This window comes from Aquarana catesbeiana, linkage group LG04 (assembly GCF_042186555.1).
Source record: "Aquarana catesbeiana isolate 2022-GZ linkage group LG04, ASM4218655v1, whole genome shotgun sequence".
NCBI lineage: Eukaryota > Metazoa > Chordata > Amphibia > Anura > Ranidae > Aquarana > Aquarana catesbeiana.
Window position 1 is genome coordinate 438208126 of NC_133327.1, and position 21344 is coordinate 438229469.

Sequence of the window (21344 nt, forward strand, 5' to 3'; positions counted from 1 at the left end):
TGTAGATCACTGGTGGTCAACTGGAAAATTATAGAGGGCCTCAAGAGGGCCACTGCAGAGGGCCGCACAATAGCAACACATTTTTTTTCACCTCAGTGCCACAAAAAATAAAATTCATCATATCGCAATGCACGCTAAAGAAGTTGAAGTAAAATAACCCATAGCATTGTTGTCAGTAGACACAATAATAACCCCCAGCACTATTGTCAGTGGACGTGGTAATAACCCCCAGCACTGGTGTCAGTGAATGCAGTAATAACCCCCAGCATTGGTGTCAGTGGACGGAATAATAGCTCCCAGCATTGATATCAGTGAAAGTAGTAATAGTCCCCAGCACTGGTGTCAGTAAATGCAATAGTAACCCCCAACACTAGTGCCAGTACTATTAACCTCCCTCATTTGGTGGTCACTGGCAGTGAAATTTAACCATTGGTCAGTGGCAATGAAAGATAACACCTCCATCCCCCCTGCTTTGGTGGTTATGACAGTTACATTTAACCCCCACTACATTGTTAGTTGATGACAGTGAGAGTTAACGCTCCCATCCCCCTCCTCCTGCATTGGTGTTCACTGGCAGTGAAATCTATTCCACCACCACCCCCCGCATTGGTGGTCAGTGGCAGTGATGAAACCCCCCCCCCCGAACTGATGTTCATGACAGTAAAAGTTAACCTTCTCTCCCTCTCTCCCCCCCGGGCATCGGCGGTCATGGCAATGAAAGTTAACCCCCCCATACCATCCCCATTGATGATTGCTTACCCATCACATGCTCCTACGCAGCTCGCTCACTCTCTCCAGGCCAGTCCCTTTCTTTTCTTGCCAGCACTGGAACACATTGAGCGTTTCAGTGCCTGGCACCCCGCTGCCACTCTGCTTTCTACATTATGCCCAACAGCCCTCGGGCCACGCGCAGAGGACGGCAGGTCAAGTGTTGGCCACCAGTGCTCTGGATGGTGGTCTGTTAGCTGTTTTGTCCTGCAGAACACGCTAGTCCACTACTACCTCCAGTTTCAGAACTTCTTCCTTTCTATTTGGGCTTTTCTAACATTTTATTAGAGCGAATTTCCTAAATTTAATGACAGCTATGGAAATAGGAGGAATAAAAATGTGGTTCTTTGGCGTACTCTACTGCACGAGCATGTAGTGACATGCTGGAAACAGGGCAGCTTTGCCTCTGTCAGCAACAAGCATATGCTGCATACCCGGAAGTAAAAAAAAAAGGCTCTAGCATAAGACAACAAAATAAAATATACCTCCCGAAAATTTTAAACTTGAAACACTAAACACCATCCATGTTTTATTAACCTGGCAGAAAATAAAAATATGAATAATGTGAAATAAAAGAAAATAACCCCATGAAACAAAAAAAACTGCAAGGAGGAAAGGCCCAGAGGTTAAACAGCAACTAAAGTTGTTGCTGATACCCACAAAAATGTAGTTCTAAAAAGGGCCATTGAGTCTGAACTGTTGTGCTCATGGCCAGTTTGTAGGTAGTTTGGTTTGTAGGTAGTTAGGGGGCTTTAGCTTTATTTATTTAGAGTCAAATATATTTTTTATTGTATATCAGAGTAAAAGAACATGGTCAAGAACCAAATGTACATTACAATAAACTGTACAGTACAATTCACGTATCCAGTGCATGTTGAGACATGAGCTTAAGTGATGTACTATTATATGTAAATAGCTTGTGCTATTAAGAACTAAAACCTATATCTCCAAGTAAAAAGTGTGCTAGAGCTTGAGTATGACACATTCGTTTGTGGGAAGGGAAGGCAGAAGAACAAAAAAAAGAAGAAAGGGAGAGGAGAGAAGAGGAGAGGAGGGGGGAAAGCTGAGACGTAGGGCAAGATCAAGGAGGGAAAATTAGGGGGGGGGGGTTGAGCAAACCTTGGAGAACTAACCTGTGGAATGCAGTCAGGGAGTGTTCCCATGTTAGACGGTGGGTGCTAACATGTTTTTCAGCAAGTCCGAAGTGGAAAAATCTAGCCAAATAAGCCACAGTACCTTAATTTTTCATATGTGTCATTGTCTAAGGCTAGCATCTCCTCCATGCACATGATGTCATTGACAGTGGAGATCCATAAAGACAATAGGGGGGTAGTAGTTGTTTTCCAAAATAGGGGGATCAGCTGACTGGTGGCTGACAGAAAAAAGCGCAGTAGATTGCATTTCTGGGAGGCTATGGAACCTGGAAGCATGAACAATAAAGCTATCTCTGGAGTAGGCATCAGGGGGCGATCATAGAGGCTGCTGTGTATGGAGAAAACCTGTGTCCAGAGGGGCTGTATTCCAGTGCAGCTCCACCATATGTGTAGATAGGTCCCCTCGGCTGATCCACAACTCCAGCAGGTAGGGGGGGACCGATGAGAATATTCTATGTAGAGATTGAGGGTCCCTGTACCATCTGGATAGAAGTTTAAAAAAAATTCCTGAGTGTAGCAAGATATGGATGATTTGTGTGTGAAGTGGAAGCTCCTTTCCCAAGTCCGTGGACCACCTCCTGGTGTATGAGGGGAGTTGATCATGTAGTAGTGCATGCAATAATTTGTAAATGGTAGAGAGTAAGTGCCTGGGTGTTTGAGAGAGAGCACAGCTGTTCATAACCTGTTAAGAGTCTATGGGTTTGGGTGGAGGAGACTAGATCGGAGCAGGAGGATATGCAAAGATCGATAGGCCAGTTACCATGGTCCCTAGGCACAACACGGGTACCTGAGGTGGAGTGTATGAATGAACTAGCTACCGGCCAAGTAGAGTGTGTGTACGGGCCTGCCATACGAGACCCCATGCCCTGAGGCAACGCGGGGTGGTCATATAATGGGGTGAAGGGTCTGTGGATAGGAGGAATGACATCCCCTTTTTATACCATAAATGCAAGGCAGCGATAGTCAAAGGGGATGAGGAGGAGAGTAAATATCCCCATAGAAGGGCCCGTAAGTCAAAGGCGGAGAGGTCTTGTTCTACCGTGGTGGATGCTTTGGGTGGTGGATGCTTTCTCTTTAGAAAGAGTGAGGGAACCATTCCAATATTCTGGCCAGCAGGGCCACCCTATGGTAGAGTTCAAAGTCTGGAAGGCCAACTCCCCCCCTGGAGTTTGGGGTAAGTAAGCAATGTGTGGCGGATGCGGGATAGGCCTTGATGCCAGACAAAATATATAGACATGGAGCACAGAGAACTGAAGAAACGTTTAGGGACAGTTATGGGTATCATCTGAAATAAGTAAAGTAGTTTAGGAAGGGTTTCCATTTTGAGTGTGTTGATGCGGCCAAACCAAGGCATCGAGGGCGAGGTTCATGTATCTAAGTCTTTCTTAATACGGGCCAATAAGGAGATATAATTCAGGGTATAGAGATCTGATAGGTTGGAGGGAACCGTTATCCCTAAATAAGAGATGCCTCTGGTACCCCATTGAAAAGAGAAGTTGGACCGTACTTGGGCAAGGGTAGTGGCTGGTAAAGATATGTTACGGGCTTCCGTTTTAGACATATTTAATTTGAAATTACTAAATTCCCCAAACCTGCGGAATTATGCATCAAGAAGATAGGGACATGTGCGGTTGTTGGATGTATACCAAGAGTTTTCCGCATAGAGCGAGAGTTTATGGTCAGAACAGGGTGTCTGAATCCCCACTATGGAATCATTTTGCAAGGAATGAAATCGGCCGGTAACTGCTACACTGAGAGGGGTCCTTGCCTGGTTTGGGGAGAACAGAAATGTTAGCAGATAATAGGTCTTTAGAGGGCAAGTGGGAGTCGTCAATGGAGTTAAATGCAGCTGAGGGGCATGATCAGATCATAGTATATTGCCAAGTGACGCCCTGATAAGGAGGTCTAACAAAGATTTTGACACGACGAAGTAGTCAATACGGCTATAGGAGTTATGGGATACTGAGTAACAGCTGTAATCTCTCTCTAAAGGATGCTGCACTCGCCAGACATCCACCAGTTGAGCGGAGTGTAGGAGTGACTTGATGTGTGTGCGAGAGTGGAGTGAGGAATGGAAGACTTACCTGAGGAAGTGTTCACGGCCAGGGAAAGGGTCATGTTGAGATCTCCACCTAGAATGAAACCGGGACCACCAAAAGAGAGTAATTTGTTCAGAAACATGGACAGGAAGCCCCCCTGGTCTTGGTTGGGTCCATACACGTTAGCCACTGTAAAAATAGAGAAGTTAGCTTTTAGTTAGAGAAAAATGAAACGACCTAAGGGATCAATAAAGGAATCCAGAACCTCCAGGTTGAATGATTTATGGAAGGCTATGGAGACCCCACTAGATTCGACGTGCGGGTTCATACTGTGGTACCACGTTCGATAATAATGATTATTAAGAGTGTGGATGTCCGTGCCCCTAAAGAGGGTCTCCTGTAGAAGTAAAATTTGAGATCGGGCTTTGTGAAAATGGTATAATACCTGACTTCTCTTTTCGTGGGTATTAAAACCCCTGCAGTTATAAGAAGATAATGCAATATGACCATGGGACATCATGGTTATAGCAGAAAAAGAGAGGAACACGGGTTTTCTGCAAAATAACCAACACTTGATTAGGTTTGCAACAAGGTTTGCTAAATATAAAAAAACAAAAGAGAGTTAGGGGAGGGTGAAAGGGAAGCAGAAAGAGCAGAATAGAGAGGGGGAGGAAATGAGGAGGGTGGGTGGGATCCATCGCCAATACAAATGAGAAAGAAGAATTAGAACAGGATGAGAAACCACCATCCAACTAAAAGTGACAGGCCACTAGGTGGCAACAATGAACCATTGATTAGATAAGTACACGTCCCTAAAACATAACTGTCTAGAAAATGTACAGTGCGTATTCATGCACTGCCGGTCATAGGGGGGTAGATGTGGTAAGCACACGGAGTGTCTCCCGGCCCGGGGACCCACGGGGAGGTAAAAGTGAGCCAAAAAAAAGTAAATATTATAAACTCTATGTAATTTGGGGGAGAGGGAACACAAACTGACATAATCACTTACTGTATACCGGGAACACTATAATAGTAGTCCCCTTGATGCCTGTAAACAAAAAAAAGAAAAGATAGTACAGAGAGCATAAAACAGAAATTGTGCATGAACTTTCAGAAAAACCCAGGGAGCGGGCCCTAGTGGATGACGGTGCAGGGCGCAGGCCCTGGTCAGAGGCAAATAAATACAGTCGTGGCCTCTGGAACAGAGGTGTAGAGGCAACAGGAACCAGTATGGGCTCAATTATGCGGAGGCAGCTGGGAGGAAGATCTGGGGTGCTTTCTTGCTGAATTTCTGCCATTGTGGGATGAATGGGAGGCCTGGGGCGGTAGGAGAGAGGAGCCAATCCAGTAAAGAGACCTGAGGCAGTTCCAGTCTACTTAGGAAATTTGGCCAGTCTCCTAAGGTGCGAAACAAAGCCTTCGTAGTGAACCCGTAACTGGAAGGAAAGCCTCCTTTGGTATTTTATGTGCCTTTCCTGAAGGAGAGATGTAAGTGGTTTTAGAGAGCGTCTCATGGCTAGGGTTTGGTGGGAGAGGTCTGGCAGTAGCATGACAGGGGTATCATTCAGCTGGATGGAATTCTGTGTCCTGGCAGCTCACTTGATTTCCTCCTTAACCTTGTAGAAGTGGACACTGCACAACACATCACAAAGGAAGAATCAGGGTTCCTTGGGCCCGAGATCCTGTGGACTCTGTCCAATTCAATAGGAGAATTTTTAGGCTGCTGGAGTAGCTGGTTAAAGATGGCGGCTGTTGCCCTTGCCAAGTCCTTGTGCTGCACTGTTTTAGGGATGCCACGGATTCTGATATTGTTTTAGTCTATTTCTATTTTCAATATCATCCTGCTGATACATGAGCTGCTGCAATAAAACTCTCCTCATGAGACTGTAAGGCATTGCAGATACCATCGGTAGTGTGTTCAATGTCTTCCTTGCGGACCCCCAGGTCTTTTTTCGTTGTTATCTCTTGCCTCCATGTCTTCTTAATGCATGAGACATTATGTTCAAAGTCAGTTTTAGTAGGCAGAGAGCGCATATATGCATGCAGGAATTGCATCTGCGATTCCATGTCTCAGCCATCGCCTGAGCACAGTGAGGCTTGTGAGAGGCTGTGTGTGGGTGGATCAAGGTCTGCAAGAGTTGCAAAGCGGCCCCTGGAACGTACCTGCATAATATCTGCTGGCTTAGAGTGGACTGGGGAAGGCGCCATCTTGGATATCCCCTGGTTCATAGAGGCTGCAGACGCTCGAGTGATAACTTGTCCTAGATCGCCCTTTGTTCGGCCATCGGTGGGTTTGTGTTGGTCCTTGAGTTTCCCCTTGCCCATTGATGCGGTCTGGGGAGGATGGGGGCAGTATTGGAGGAGATAGAACACCGTGGGAGCCGTCAGGACCGGGAGCTGCCGCGATGCACGTCTTACAGCTCCATGCCCTAGGCCATGCCCCCAGCTTTATTTTGTTTAATGGAGAACTTTCCCATGGCTTTTAAATCTGTTGTAGCTGCTACTTTCATCATTCAATTCAGGCCTATTACCCCTTGATTAAAAAAATCAGGCATTGCAGCCAAAACTATCAAAAAAATTAATTTTTTTTAAGTTGAAATGAATTGGATTGGGGGCTGCTAAATCTAGCAGTTACATTTTTACACATCCAAAATATGTGATTTCAGAATATGGTGTCATTGATGCTGCCTGTGAAAATCATACTGTTCCATAGCCCCATATACCATATAGCTCAAAGGCATCTCTCAAGCATGTAATTTGAAGAATAGTGTGTGTTTTTTCCCACATTGCTCTGGAACTCCCATTAAAAGGACCCTTTCCCCACAAGCTATTTCGAAAATATAATTTTTTGCTTTGCTAAATGGCCCCCAAGGTTCCCAGCTCTGTATGCCATTTTTGGACAAAAGCTTGCCTATAATGCTTGAAAATGGTCAAAAATTTACCAGTAGGATTCCCCTCACCCCCAGGCCTCAGTGGGATTTGATGCCAAGTTCAGGTTTCATAAATTTCAGACAGGATTCAAGGAACCTACCTAGGAAGATTCCACCATTCCTAGTAACCAGAGGACTGAGAGGAGCCCCACACCACTGTGGAGAGAACATATAAGGCCAAATATCATTGGTCTCTAAAAACTGGGGAGAAAATACACTGGTAAAAAGGATAAACTACAAAGATTTTCTTACTCTTACTGTAGCCTGGCAACGTTTTCAGCTCTTTGTTCTCTATAATTAAAATGCAGGTTTATCTTTTTGTAACAGAGTTTTAAAGTTTAATTAAATATATTCAGATATCAAAGAAAAAAAGAGAAATTTCCAGCTCTTAAAAGGTGCTTTCTGCCAGAAGCATAGTTTATTATCATTCTCTAAGCCATTTGAAGATGAAAGGAGTTGAATATATTTCAGTTAAAAGAAGATTATTATAGGAAAGAGATGGTCTCTTAAACAACGTGGTTTGATCTAGATTTGTTCATGTGTGTTCTGTGTGAAGATGCAAAAGATGAAAAATAAAGTTCTTGGTCAATTTTCCTAAATTTTGTATCATGAAAAAGGTGGACACTTATATTTAGCAATGGGATTAACCCATCTTTTAAGGTGAATTTAAACCCAATCACTAAAATCTCATATAATTTTCATTGTTTTCTAAATCTGCAACATTCATTAAAATGATACTTGGTGAGCCTGTCATAAAGTTCTTTGTTCAGGCATTTTCTGTTATAGAGAGACAACTATCTTTTAGTTGTGTTCCTCCATTGTCACCCTGTCACATACACATCAAATTGAGACTACAAGTGACCATGCTTATATTGTGCAGCTATTGTCCACCTTTCTCATTATCAGGAAACTATTGGGAGATTGGAAGTACAGCCAACGCTAGAGTGAGTGTATATAGAATGACTGACATTGACACATTGAGATGTAAAAAAAAAACACGAAAATGTTTGATGCACAGTGCTTTAGCAAACTACTTGTCACCCAGTTAGTGTTTAGATATACTTGTAGATATCTCTAAAAGATCATCTTTTAAGAACTAGATAGTAAAGCTCGGCTATATTTTTATACCAAGCAAATATTGGTTATTTTCAGGAAGTCTTAGTATTCTGTACTCAGGAATTTGCCAGTGCAAGGCATTTAAAGCCCCCAAAATTTTATATACTTTCCATTTCTTATGTAGATTTACATCTATGCGGTTGATGTGTTTTCTAGTGCGTTTTGCATTTTTGAACGTGTGTGACACGCTTTTTTTCTAATTCTCCTTAACAAACTTTGAATAGCTGATTGTTAAGGAGCGGACAGCCGCTGGGTCCTTGACTGCTGGTGAGTCATTAGCTGTCAGTGTGATTCCCCACTGATAGCTGAATGTAAACCAAAGAATGCCAGCATTAAAAAACTTTAAAAAAAAACTGTGTGGGAGTCGCCGCCCTCCAATCCTTACCAGGCCCTTCAGGCCTGATATGGATTTTAAGGGCAGGCCCACGCCAATTTTTTTTTTTTTTAATGGCGTGGGGTTTCCCACTTCAAAATCCATACCAGACCCTTATATGAGCATGCAGCCTGGCAGGCCAGGAAAGGTCGGGTAAGACAAGCGAGTGCCCCCAGAACCATACCAGGCCACAACCCCCTCAACATGGTGGGTGCTTTGGGGCAGGGAGGCTCTGCCCCCCCCAAAGCATCCCCATGTTGATGGGGACAAGGGCCTCTTCCTCACAAACCTGGCTGGTGGTTGTGGGGGTCTGTGGGTGGGGGGGCTTATCAGAATCTGGAAGGCCCCTTTAAGGGAGCCCCCCTATGTGAATGAGTAGGGGTACATTGTACCCTACTCATTCACCAAAAAAGTGTAAAAAATAAATAAAAACACAGACAGTTTTTGCTAATTCCTTTTTTTTAAAAACCGTTGTCCCCCAAAATAAATCCGGTGTCAATCACTATGCAGCCTGCCGCACTATCACAGTCCCACTATAAGTCGCAAATCACCACAATTAGTAGTATTAAAGAAAAAAAAATCCACTGTGTGTATATATATATATATATACCCCGTATTTATCGGCGTATAACACGCACTTTTTTCCCCTTAAAATCAGGGGAAAATCGCAGGTGCGTGTTATACGCCGATCCCATGCGATCCCGAGCGGCACAACTTCAAAATCGCCGACAGCGATTTGAAAATGGCGCCGCCGGCGCCGAAATACACAGAGTCGGTCCTCTGCTCTTTCCGGCGGCTCTCGCTCACTTTCGGCTCCACTCGTAGTCGGCTAGGTTCGGATAGCTCCGCTCGGGACTACGAGTGGAGCCGAAAGTAAACGAGAGGCGCCGGAAAGAGCCGAGGACCGGCTCTGTGTATTTCGGCGCCGGCGGCGCCATTTTCAAATCGCGGTCGGCGATTTTGAAGACAGGGGATCGAAGGCTGCACTGGGCAAGGCTGCACTGGGCAAGGCTGCACTGGGCAAGGCTGCACTGGGCAAGGCTGCACTGGGCAAGGCTGCACTGACATGGCTGCACTGGGGAAGGCTGCACTGGGCAAGGCTGCACTGGGCAAGGCTGCACTGACAAGGCTGCACTGACAAGGCTGCACTGACAAGGCTGCACTGACATGGCTGCACTGACATGGCTGCACTGGGGAAGGCTGCACTGACATGGCTGCACTGGGGCAAGGCTGCACTGAGAAGGCTGCAATGATGGGCATTTAAATGTAAGTTTTTTTTCCCTTCACCTTCCCTCCTAAAAGTTTTTTTCCTTAAAATTCCCTCCTAAATTGGGGTGCGTGTTATACGCCGGTGCGTGTTATACGCCGATAAATACGGTATATATATATACCATAGATTGTAGACGCTATAACTTTCATGCAAACCAATCAATATACACTTTGAGATTCTTTTTACCAAAGACATGTAGCAGAATACATTTTGGCCTAAATTTATCTAGAGATTTGATTTTCTTTATTTTAAAAAAAAATAAAAACCCAGTAGTTGGAGCTCTATTTGTGTGAAAAAAATGATATACTTTTCATTTGGGTATAGTGTTGCATGACCACACAATTACCAGTTAAAGTAACGTGGTTAAACATGCCTGCCATTGTTCATCTCCATTGTGTGAGGGTGGAAAGATTAGTATCACTATTCTTTTCTTGTTCACCTGAATTGGGCAGCTCCACTTTGTGGGGAAAGACTCCCGGGAGAGGACCCCCATGTTAATAAGTTGCGTGGCTGCAATGGTTTAGATGGGACCATCATGTGGCTCAATTCCACAAAAATAATCACCAATTTAGTTCAGTTATATACTCGGTACTGTAAACAGGTTAACTTTAAATTGATACTAGAATAACTGTCTAACATCTATTTGGCATCTAAAACCTAAATATTCAAGCCTGTGTTTGGCATTTGTTCAAATTCAGGAAAAAGAGTCCATACTGTTTCATAGACATTTACATTTTTTCCAGACTTATACAGAATCCATTAAAATGCAAACCGAATGAGGTTGTCTATATTTCTGGACAGTTGGTAATCCTGACAGTATTACTTTTTAGGATCTTGAGCAGCACTAAATATGGTTACACTCAGCATGTGCATAGTATGAAAAAATCATTTTGGCACAACAGAAAAAATACCAGGTCTATGCTTTTACTTCTATGAAATTTCCTGAGCAGTCCAGGTTCATTAAATAGCTTTCACCACTATGTTTTTCATATGATCATGCTTCTGATATAAACCTCACTCTGGAAAAAATGTACATGCAGGCCTGTTAAGTCATTCTCTGAGCAGCTGACACCTGCTGACCAATTGGAGCAGCTATATGGCATCCTGCCACCCTGTCATTACACCGTATCTATTTTACTATATATCCTGCATTATACTGTAACTGGATTAAAGGGGCGATTCAAACAGCATGCTATCACCTTCCAGACAGTTTCCATCATTCCTGCATGTTTCCAGGTGATTCTTTGTTATCATTGCTATACAGGAAACACAGTCATTGCAGAGCTGTTTTTGTACTGTTTCTATAAACCAACTAGCACGCAGCATATAGCCCTGTATGTTGCTTAAAACATTATGTAAACAAAAAAGGAACAAAGTAGCCTAAAGTATTTTTTTCTAAAAGCCCAAGAGGCATTGTTGACCAAAATAGGTAAGAGACAGTGTCTAAAACAAAATAATCACGTTTCTTGAAGAGCATGCCTAATAGCATTTCTATAAACAAATACTATATTTTGTATTTGGATAATGCATCTACTGGTATGTTTGTATTACAGAAATTTTAGTGTCCTGTGTGGGTTCAGGACAATATGTTGTGTCAGCATTTTTACAAAGCATAAGCCTTTAGAGCTACCTTTTAGTAAACAGATGCGAGAAGAATGCTGCATAGATGTTAATTATGAGGCCTTTGTATGCAAGTTTTATAATAGTTGATTGCTAAAAAAAAAAGGAGGATTATCTAGATGCCACATTTTTATCCAGCCGCCTGTTTTTTCTTTAAAGTTGATGTAAACCCCATTCATGAAATCTGACCTGGGCACATATATCTGCAGTGTTTTCTTATATCTCCCCAAAGCCCTAAGTCCCGTGTCTTTCTGCTGCTTTGTTCCTCTGTTATCAGCATGATAACTTCTGACAAACTCTCTAGCACAAGAGATAAAAGCATCTGGAAATTTGTGTCGGGGAGGTAACTTAGAGACAGATAAGCAGAAAGCTTGTCTATTCACAGCATAGCTCTGCAAGTTTCTTTCGTTCCTATGTGGAGGGGGGGTGTGCCTTTCCTCCAATCAGCTCACATACAGTGTATGCCCAGAGTCTCCTCCCACTGCCGAAACAGGAAGAAAATTTTCTAACATGATGTGCACTTTCTAAAGAGTCTAGAAAGCTGAAGACAGCAGATATACATGTATAACTTGTGTGGGGAGATTTGTTTAATCTCTGTATATCATCTGAGGCTATTCACTTCACTGGGTATATGTGAGGGTTTGTATCCACTTTAATATAGGTTTGGTGCTTAGGTCTGCCAAAGTAAACTGTTGTTTTATTATCTGTGTGAGACAAAATAATGATCGGATGCTGGTTGCACTTAACTTAAGCTTTAGAGCAGTGAACACAGGGTTCAGAGTAGAATCTTTTATTCAGTATGAAATAATCTAGTTTTTTGACCTGGCAGATTGCATTATTTACTTTTTTTTCTCACAATTTCATCTGCTACAGTCGTGTCTTCTTCCATTGCACAAAGATATAATATTGACCCTCCACTAATTACCTAACAGGCCTGCCATGTATGAGGATTCTTCATGATACTTTGGTCATATACTGATTTTGGATATGTCAGATGAATGCATGCAATGGAATAATAAATGACAAATAATGCAGCACAAAAACTTGTACTGTATGGTACACATTATGACAAGAACATAGTCTTCACTGGTTTTACAATGACAACCCATCTTTTTCTATGTTTATGATGGGCAAACTGATGTGATGACAAATCCTTTAATATACATTTGTCAGTACTAAAATTGCTCCAGTTTTGCAATGCAGACATCAAATGGTGTCTGCACGTATATTTCGGTGCACTCCACTGCAGTCTTGATGTCCGTAGTTTTTGCCTGATACATCCAAAAAGTTTTAAATGTTCATCAGTAGTAGTGCTCACTAGTGACCCCGCCTCACTCTGATGGGCTGGTAGTATATCAGGAAAACAGCTGAAAGATTAATAGCTAACAACCAATGGTATGAGGGAAAACTAGGAACGCTGAAACAGATTTTTTAAAAGATGAAAGAAAACTGCAATAAAAGAGAGATGTAGTTGCCCATTGTAGCCTATATGGTTTAAAGGATGTCTGTATTGTTTATGGCTCAACACTATTAATAATAATAATAATAGTAATATTAAGCTATACAATAATAAACTGCTAACAGCAGCTAAACTACTAGGTATAGATAAATAATGTCTAAAGCAATGGACCATCAGATTCTTGTAATTTTTCTAATGAACCAAATATAAGATGTCCAATTGTGGCTAAAGTTCTACTTAAAACTATTAAGTCATGCAAGGAAAGTTGGCACCTCATAAACTTTAAAGTGATTGTTAAGTCTCGTTTTAAAAAAATAAGTAACAAACATGGTATACTTACCTGCCTTGTTGCAGTAGTTTTGCACAGAGCAGCCCCAATTCTCCTCTTCTCAGGTCCGTCTTTGGTGCTTCTGGCCACTCCCTCCTGACAAGTGCCCCAATAGACCAACAGCTTGCAATGGGAGCACATGAGCCGAGTCAGAGCTCTGTGTATTCATTCAGACATGGAGCCCCACCCCCGCCCCCGCTCTCCCCTGATTGGCTAACTGACTTTGACAACCGCGGGAGCCAATAGCGCCGCGGCTGTGCCCCAGCCAATCAGGAGGAGAGTCCTGGACAGTTGAGGGAATCATGGACATCGTTGGATAGAGAAGGGGCTCAGGGTAAGTATTAGGGGGTGCTGTAGGGCCTGCTACACACACAAGTTTTTTTTGTCTTAATGCATAGAATTCATTAAGATAAAAAAAACCTTTTGCCTTTACAACTCCTTTAATAATAAGTTTGGATGATGTATTTTCACATTCTGCAAATTTTTATAATGAGTTAATGAAAAGTTTGACCTCCATCTCAAAGTAAATGTTATGTACTGTAATATGTTTTATTTATAGGCAAAAGTCCAGTGACTTCTCCATTATTGCCTAAGCCTTCCACTACTCTACTCACGGACTACCCAGGTCTGAAGGTGACCAATGAAGTAACACAGGGAGTCAGTGAAAATGTTGGACAGCTTCATGATCACACTTTCTATACAAAGTTAGTCAACCTTACAGGAACTAAAAAGAACAGAAGAAGTCTACCTGTTGGGGTCTGTGCAAATAACGAACAGGATGGGCGAAAATCTCTAAAGATCTGGCCAAGATCACACTCTTTGGATAATCTTCAACAGGAAGGAAATGATCTTCAGTGCATTCATGAAAACAACGTTTTTTCACCAGATAAAACAGAATCTACTAGTTTTTTTGAGGAAGGAACGGGAGATGTACATGACAAAATATCTTGCAATATGAATACTGTGGCACATGACAGGGCTGTTGAGCGCATTGAAATCGCCAGGACATCTCATATACAAAGCCATGATAAAGACTGCACAGCCCAAAACACGAATGATTTTTCACGTGTATCTACGGACAAACCAGTGGTAACTTCTGTAGAGCCCAGGGTCCCCGCAAAAAACCCTTCACAGCCTCCCCCAGTTCCTGTAAAAAAATGCAGAGAGCGATTTGCTAATGGGCTGAGCCATCCTCCTCTTAGTCTTACTATTTCCAATACTGAAGAATCTTGTCTTCCTGTTAAAAAATCAGGCTTATTAGGACCAAATGAAAGCTCTATACTTCCTGCACAAGAGTGTGTTTCTCCAACCACCTCACGGCTGTCATGGTTTCCTAATTCCCCAGATACTTCAAATGTTCCACAACATGCTGTAAAACTGGGCCCTGTGTCAGCCAGAAAGATGGCTGTTGCCAGAGGAATGGATCAAGAATTATTAATAGAAAACAAGCTGCAGGATGAAGAAATTGATCTTACAGAGGAACCATACTCAGATAAGGTACATAAAAATGCTGTCATTTATCTGTTTTTGGAAGCTGATGTACATTTTTTTGGTTATGATTATTTTATGTCATGTAAATTCACGCAGACAATAACAAAAAATACATTTTGATAGTGTACCCATAGATCTTAGAAGAAGAATATAATGTATTACACTGACCACAGAAATAATCAACCAAAGGCAAATAGTCTTTTTTCTTAGCCACTTCAACCCCGGAAGGTTTTACCCCCTTCCTGACCAGAGCACTTTTTGCGATTCGGCACTGCGTCGCTTTAACTGACAATTGCGCAGTCGTGCGACGTTACAGCAAAACAAAATTTACATCCTTTTTTTCCCCACAAATAGAGCTTTCTTTTGTATTTGATCACCTCCTGCGGTTTTTATTTTTGTGCTATAAACAAAAAAGAGCGACAATTTTGAAAAAAAAAAATCAATCTTTTTTGCTGTAATAAATATCCCCCAAAAATATATAAAAAAAGTTTCCTCATTTTAGGCCGATATGTATTCTTCTACATATTTTTGGTAAAAAAATCGCAATAAGCGTATATTGATTGGTTTGCGCAAAAGATATAGCGTCTACAAAATAAGGGATAGATTTATGCCATTTTCATTATTATTTTTTTTATTAGTAATGGCGGCAATCTGCGATTTTTATTGTGACTGCGGCATTGCGGAGGACACATCAGACGCTTTTGACACTATTTTGGGACCATTGTCATTTATACAGCGATCGGTCCTATAAAAATGCACTGATTTACTGTGTAAATGACACTGGCAGGGCTGGGGTTAAACACTAGGGGGCGATCAAGGGGTTAAGTGTGTCCTAGGGAGTGATTCTTGGGGGGGATGGGCTCAATATAACATGACAGAGATCACTGCTCCTGATGACAGGGAGCAGTGATCTCTGTCATATTGCTAGGCAGAACAGGGAAATGCCTTGTTTACATCTCCCCATTCTGCCGCTCTGTGACATGATCGCGAGACACCGGCGGACATCGAATCTGCGGGACCTGTGGGCACAGTCACGCAGTATGCGGCGCGCGCGCCCACTAGCCCCGCAAATTAAAAGGGATGTACAGGTACACCCATTAGCCCACCGCTGCCATTGTGCAGACGTATATCGGCGTGCGGTGGTCGGCAAGTAGTTAATAACCACTGTGTATGCATAAAAGACAATTGTCTGTTCTAACCATCCCTTACTCTATCCAGAATGCAAAAAAAGGTTTACATTTGGTTACACTTTAAAGTAGGGTTGTCCCGATACCACTTTTTTAGGACCGAGTACAAGTACCGATACTTTTTTTCAAGTACTCGCCGATACCGATTACCGATACTTTTTTTTAATGTCACGTGACAGTTTTTTTTTTTTGCTATTTTTTTGGGGGGGGGGGGTGAACAATTTATGTGTGTGTGTTTTTTTTGGTTTTTTTTACAATTTTGATTTTTTACAATAATATTTTTTATTCTTTATTTTTTTATTTTTTTATTTTTTTTTAAATCAGCCCTGTTGGGGGGCTTTGGTGAGATATCAGGGGTCTTAACAGACCTCTGATATCTCCCCCTTGAGACAGAGAAAGAGACAGAGGATAGAGATTCCCCTGTCCCTTTCTCTGCAGCCTCAGCTGCACTGAGAATGAATGGAGAGAAGACAGCGGCTTCTCTCCATTCATAAACTGACACATCGTAATCACAGGAGATTACAATGTTTCAGTTATGTGAATGGACAGAGTCAGCTGACTCTATCCATACACGAAGGAAGGAGGGGGAGGACGGAGGAACTGAGGGGGAGAACGGAGGGGACAGATAAGGAGAGAAGAATGCAGGGGACAGATAAGGAGAGAGGAACGGAGGGGTAGTACGGAGGGGGACAGATAAGGAGAGAAGAATGCAGGGGACAGCGGAGAGGCACAGAGGAATGGAGGGGGCACGGAGGAGGATGCAGTGACAGTCAGCGGTGAGCGATCACCGCTGTCTGTCACTAAGCAGCTGAAAGCCGGCGGGGGGAGAATCTTGTAACTCCCCCACGCGCTGATCACAGCTGTCCTCTAGGTATCGGGGGAAGCATCCGGAGCATTTGCCCAAGTACAAGTACTTGGGCAAATGCTCGGTATCGGTGCCGATACCGATACTAGTATCGGTATCGGGACAACCCTACTTTAAAGTATTTTTTGCTATTTACTATTTGGTGGAGTCCTTGATATACAGTATCTTTGGACATAGCATGCATTATGACAACAAACCTTCTGCCTTTAGAACCACTAATGTTCTAAAGAACCACTAATGTTTGCAGACTACAATTCCTGCCTAACAATAGGTACCACATGGGTCTCCACTTTTAAGGTTTGAGATGAAATATTCCAATAGTTAAGCTCTGCATGTCTTCTCTCAGTTATGCAATTAACGCATTATAGCAGCCAAAGACAATACTCATATCTGATAGCAGGACTTGAGCGTAGGGGGGTGCTGTAGAGAATAATGATTTTAAATTGTGGGGTAAAGACTAATTTGAGAAAACAGGAAAGTCAGGCCTAGTAACAGGGTGTTCCAGGCACAGAGACAAGAGTTTTCTCTTTAATAAAAGAAACTGCATACAGCTTTTTTGTCAGACTTTTGTTTCTGACTTTTGAAGTATGGTGATGTGTCTGATAATCATATGAATAACTGCAGTACCATACCGAATGCTCTACATTACATTGTTTCTTCACGTTGAGCCCATCTCTATGGAGGAAAGAGGTGGAATTGATTGTTTACTTTTGTTTTTGTGCAGTTTGAATTATGTGTCTAGCATTGTATAAGGAGATACAGGCGGTCCCCGGGTTACAAACATCCAATTTACAAAGAACTCCTACTTACAAACGGAGGGAGACAACAGGAAGTGAGAGGATATCTAAACCCTAGGAAGGGAAATTCACTCCTGTAAGAGTTATCAAGGGAAAAAGGTGTCTCCACTGAATATTTATCACCAATCCTTGTTTCCACAACAACCCAAAATTTTCAAAATCCAATTGTCATAGGGACAGAAAGTGAGGTGAAATCTTCTGAACAGGGGGAAAGACAGCAAAACAAATGTTACAGGGGTGTTAACCCTTTCCTATGCTATCCAAAAACCTTAAAAATTTTTTTTTGGTTAGAGCTACACTGTTCCGACTTGCAAACAAATTCAACTTAAGAACAAACTTACAGGCCCTATCTTGTTTGTAACCTGGGACTGCCTGTACAAAGGTAAAGGGCAGCATTAAATGTTTTCATAATTGCTTTACATACAATATTAAAGCTGGCCATACATGGGTCAGTTTTGTTTTGTTCAACGAGTGGGTTGAACTAAAACGCATAAAATAAAACAGCCCCAATTCCCCCATCTACACACTTGATGTGGATGGGGGAATTCTCCCTGATGTGTCGTATTCTAACATCAGGGAAGCTTCCCCACTGTAAGCGGCTCTTAAATTTTTACTGCTCCTAAACCTCATAAAGCGTTTTGTAATGTTCCGTTTGGTGGTACAGTTCTCATAAATGTGTTTCTCTGCAGCAAGCTGTAGTTTTGCTTCATCTTATGCTGCATGTGAAATGTATGATGAATACGTTTGCATGTATCATAACACAGTTGAAAGTTTACTCCCTCTGTTAACCATTTCTCTTCCATTTATAAACAGCCTGAAGGTTGAAGTGGTTATACTGGGATCATGGTTGAGGCTGCAACCATGATCCTCATAGGAGTGTGCACAGGGTGTTCCTAGGCACACCATAATCACCCTGTGCTGGCAGAATCTGGCTGCTTGGCTGCAGAGAAAGGGACTGGGGAATCTTTTTTTTTTTTTTCAGTCCCTTTCTCTGTCTCAAAGTGAGACATCAGGGGTCTGTTTGGACCCCTGATATTTCACCAAAGACCCCCAATGGGGCTCCTAAAAAAAAGGAAAAAAAAAAAGAAGAAAAAATTATTGTGAACAAAAAAATAATAAAATTGTAAAAAAGCTATAATAAAAAGCTATAATAAAAAAAATATAAAAAATAAACTACTAACACCAATCTCTGCCCTTCTGACACACTGTCCACTGATACCAAACTCTGCCCTATTGACATTGTCCACTGCTCTACCGACATTGTCCACTGTCCTACTGTTATATATAGATATATAGATCTATATATAGATATATACCATATTTATCGGTGTATAACACGCACAGGCGTATAACACGCACTCCAATTTTAGGAGGGAAGTTTAAGGAGAAAAAATTACATCTTAAATAAAGAACTTTGAAGCAAAATTAGGGTCACAGCTCATCAATGCACCCTGCTCAGTGCCCATCTGCAGCCTCTAAATTGCCCATCAATGCACCCTGCTCAGTGCCCATCTGCAGCCTATAAATTGACCAAAAATGCAGCCTGTTCACTGCCCATCTGCAGCCTCACCTTTCCTATCATTACAGCCTCGCCATTGTGTTTTATTATCCCTGCTGTCTCCGAGGGAAGAGGAGGAGCGAGCGCCGCTGAATTACACAGATCCGCGATCTCCTGTGTACCCGGTGCTCCGTCACTCACAGCCACGCCTCCTGGCTCTGCTCATATGATGGACAGAACAGTGGCCATTTCGGGGCCAGGTGGTGTGGCTGTGAGTGACGGAGGGCAGGGTACACAGGAGATCACAACTCTATGTAATTCAGCGGCACTCACCCCTCTTCCCTCAGAGACAGCAGGGATCGGTATATAACACGCACCCACGATTTCCCCCTGATTTTAAGGGGAAAAAAGTGTGTGTTATACGCCGATAAATACAGTATATATACAGTATATGTACACACACGCGTGTGTTTGAGCTTTGGGGTGCACACCCTAATACAATAGGCTGCGCACACCTATGATGATCCTGATATAGTTTTTTAGAGCCGGTGACTCTCTTTTATGTAAAAGTGATCTGAACGGCTATAGTCTCTGGATCACTTTTACAGTTGGCAGAAGGGGATCCCTCCTTCCCGCTGCCAGCGCCTTTGCTGGGCTCTCCCGTCCAATCAGGAAGCCCTGTGAGATGAGACCAGCAGCATCCGCTTCACTGGGACAGTGAAAGGAACTGATGTTGTTCCTCCCATTGTGTGACATCAGAAACCAGAAGCAGCAAGGATTTTGTCACTTCTGCTTTAGGTCTTGTGTAAACAAGCTGTTATCAGCTTGTGAAAGCATCTGATCCAGCTGATCTTGGTTTACTCAAATGGGTTGGATCAGATGCTTTGTAGGCCAGGGGAGAGATCTGGGGTCTAGTAGACCCCAGATCGCTCCAAAAAAGAGGACCTGTCATGGACCATGCTATCACAAGAGAAATAATTAATCCCTTGTCATAGCAGTAAAGTTGATCCAAAAATAAATAAATAAATAAAGATGCAATGTATAAATAGATTGAAATTAATAATAACATGAAAAAAAAATCCTCCTTCCTTCCTCCCTGTGCTCCTGGGGAAATAAACCCCATGCTTTTAGATGCCATTAAGCCCTATTCACACTAGTATGATTTGTCATGCAATTTGACAGTTTTAAATTGCATGACCAGTCTCACCCAATTGCCAGCAGTGGAACCATTCATGTTGCAGCGGTTATGAAAAAGATTCCTGTACTACTTTTTTCCGATTTTATTGCAACTTGCATAGACTTCTGTTAAATGAAGTCCTAAGCCACAATGAAATCGGCGCAAATTGCACTGATCTGTGGCTTTGAAATTGCGCTGAAGTAGCATGATTTCAAAGCTGCACCAGTGTGAACCAGGGCTAAAATGAATGGCATCTGAAATTTGCATTGTGCGATTTGTCATTTTAGCAGAGCATTTTGATTTTGCGGGTCAAAACGCCCAGGTGTGAATGCAGCCTTAAGGTACACTAAAGTGGACTTTCAATCAAACGTATTGTATTTCATTTTAGCATACCTAAAACACTGTTTAGCACATCCCAAAGTGAAACTCCAATAAAGAAAAAAAAATGAGTGATGAGGAAATGAATTTGCACCCAAATCAGTACTTTTTTTGTTTAGTTTAAATATATGTGTGCACACAATTCATAGAGCAAAATCGCTTGGGTGACTGAGTAGCTGGATTCTTCACAGTTCTGCATGCAAATATTCTGGAGATTCAAAAATGTGTTGGTTCTTGTTTTGGTTTCATGGTGGTCATGAAAATTCACTATACCTTTTCTCTTGTGGTAGCATGGTCGCTGTGGTATCCCAGAAGCCTTAGTGGAACGATATGCTGAAGACATAGGACAGCTTGTAAAAGATGTTGCAGGCTGGATGGACGAGATTCGTGTCAGACTTCTGAGAAAACAGCATCGTATGGCTGTAAGTGTTCCTTATGTAACTTTTTTATTTGTATTAGGTCTTCATTTTCATGTATAACCACTACACAAATGTGTTTGATTCAAATCTATGTAGAAATCAATAACATATGCTATTTCACTCTTAATTTTAAGTAAGTACCAGGACTTAAAGGAAAACCTTTAAGCCACGGGTCGGGAGCACACTTGCTTGGGTGCCCCCAGAACAAGCTGCTTCCTGTGGGGGCACCCGGCAGGAGGGAGGAGCCAGGAGTGTCGGCGTGGGACCAGAGAAGAGGAGGAAAGGGGCTGCTCTGTGCAAAACCATTGCACACAGCAGGTAAGTATAACATGTTTGTTATTTTAAAACAACAAAAAAAAACAAGGCAAATCACTAATACTTCAGACTGCAGACTGTATTTTCATTTGCAGAGATATTTGTACAGCTTCAAACATTCCCAGGCAGGGACAAAATGGGGCTTCTCCAGTACTTGAGT

The 21344-nt window shown here is 42.4% G+C and overlaps 1 protein-coding gene across 5 annotated transcripts in view; it reads left to right on the plus strand.

Annotated features, from left to right (window-relative positions):
- Positions 1 to 21344, plus strand: part of SASH1 (SAM and SH3 domain containing 1) — a 1387091-nt gene that overhangs the window by 1357856 nt on the left and 7891 nt on the right. For all 5 annotated transcript variants that reach the window (XM_073627430.1, XM_073627429.1, XM_073627432.1 and 2 more), the window contains 2 exons: positions 13617 to 14554; positions 20741 to 20872. In XM_073627430.1, the coding sequence (XP_073483531.1) occupies positions 13617 to 14554; positions 20741 to 20872 (1070 nt within the window). The remainder of the gene's footprint in view (positions 1 to 13616; positions 14555 to 20740; positions 20873 to 21344) is intronic.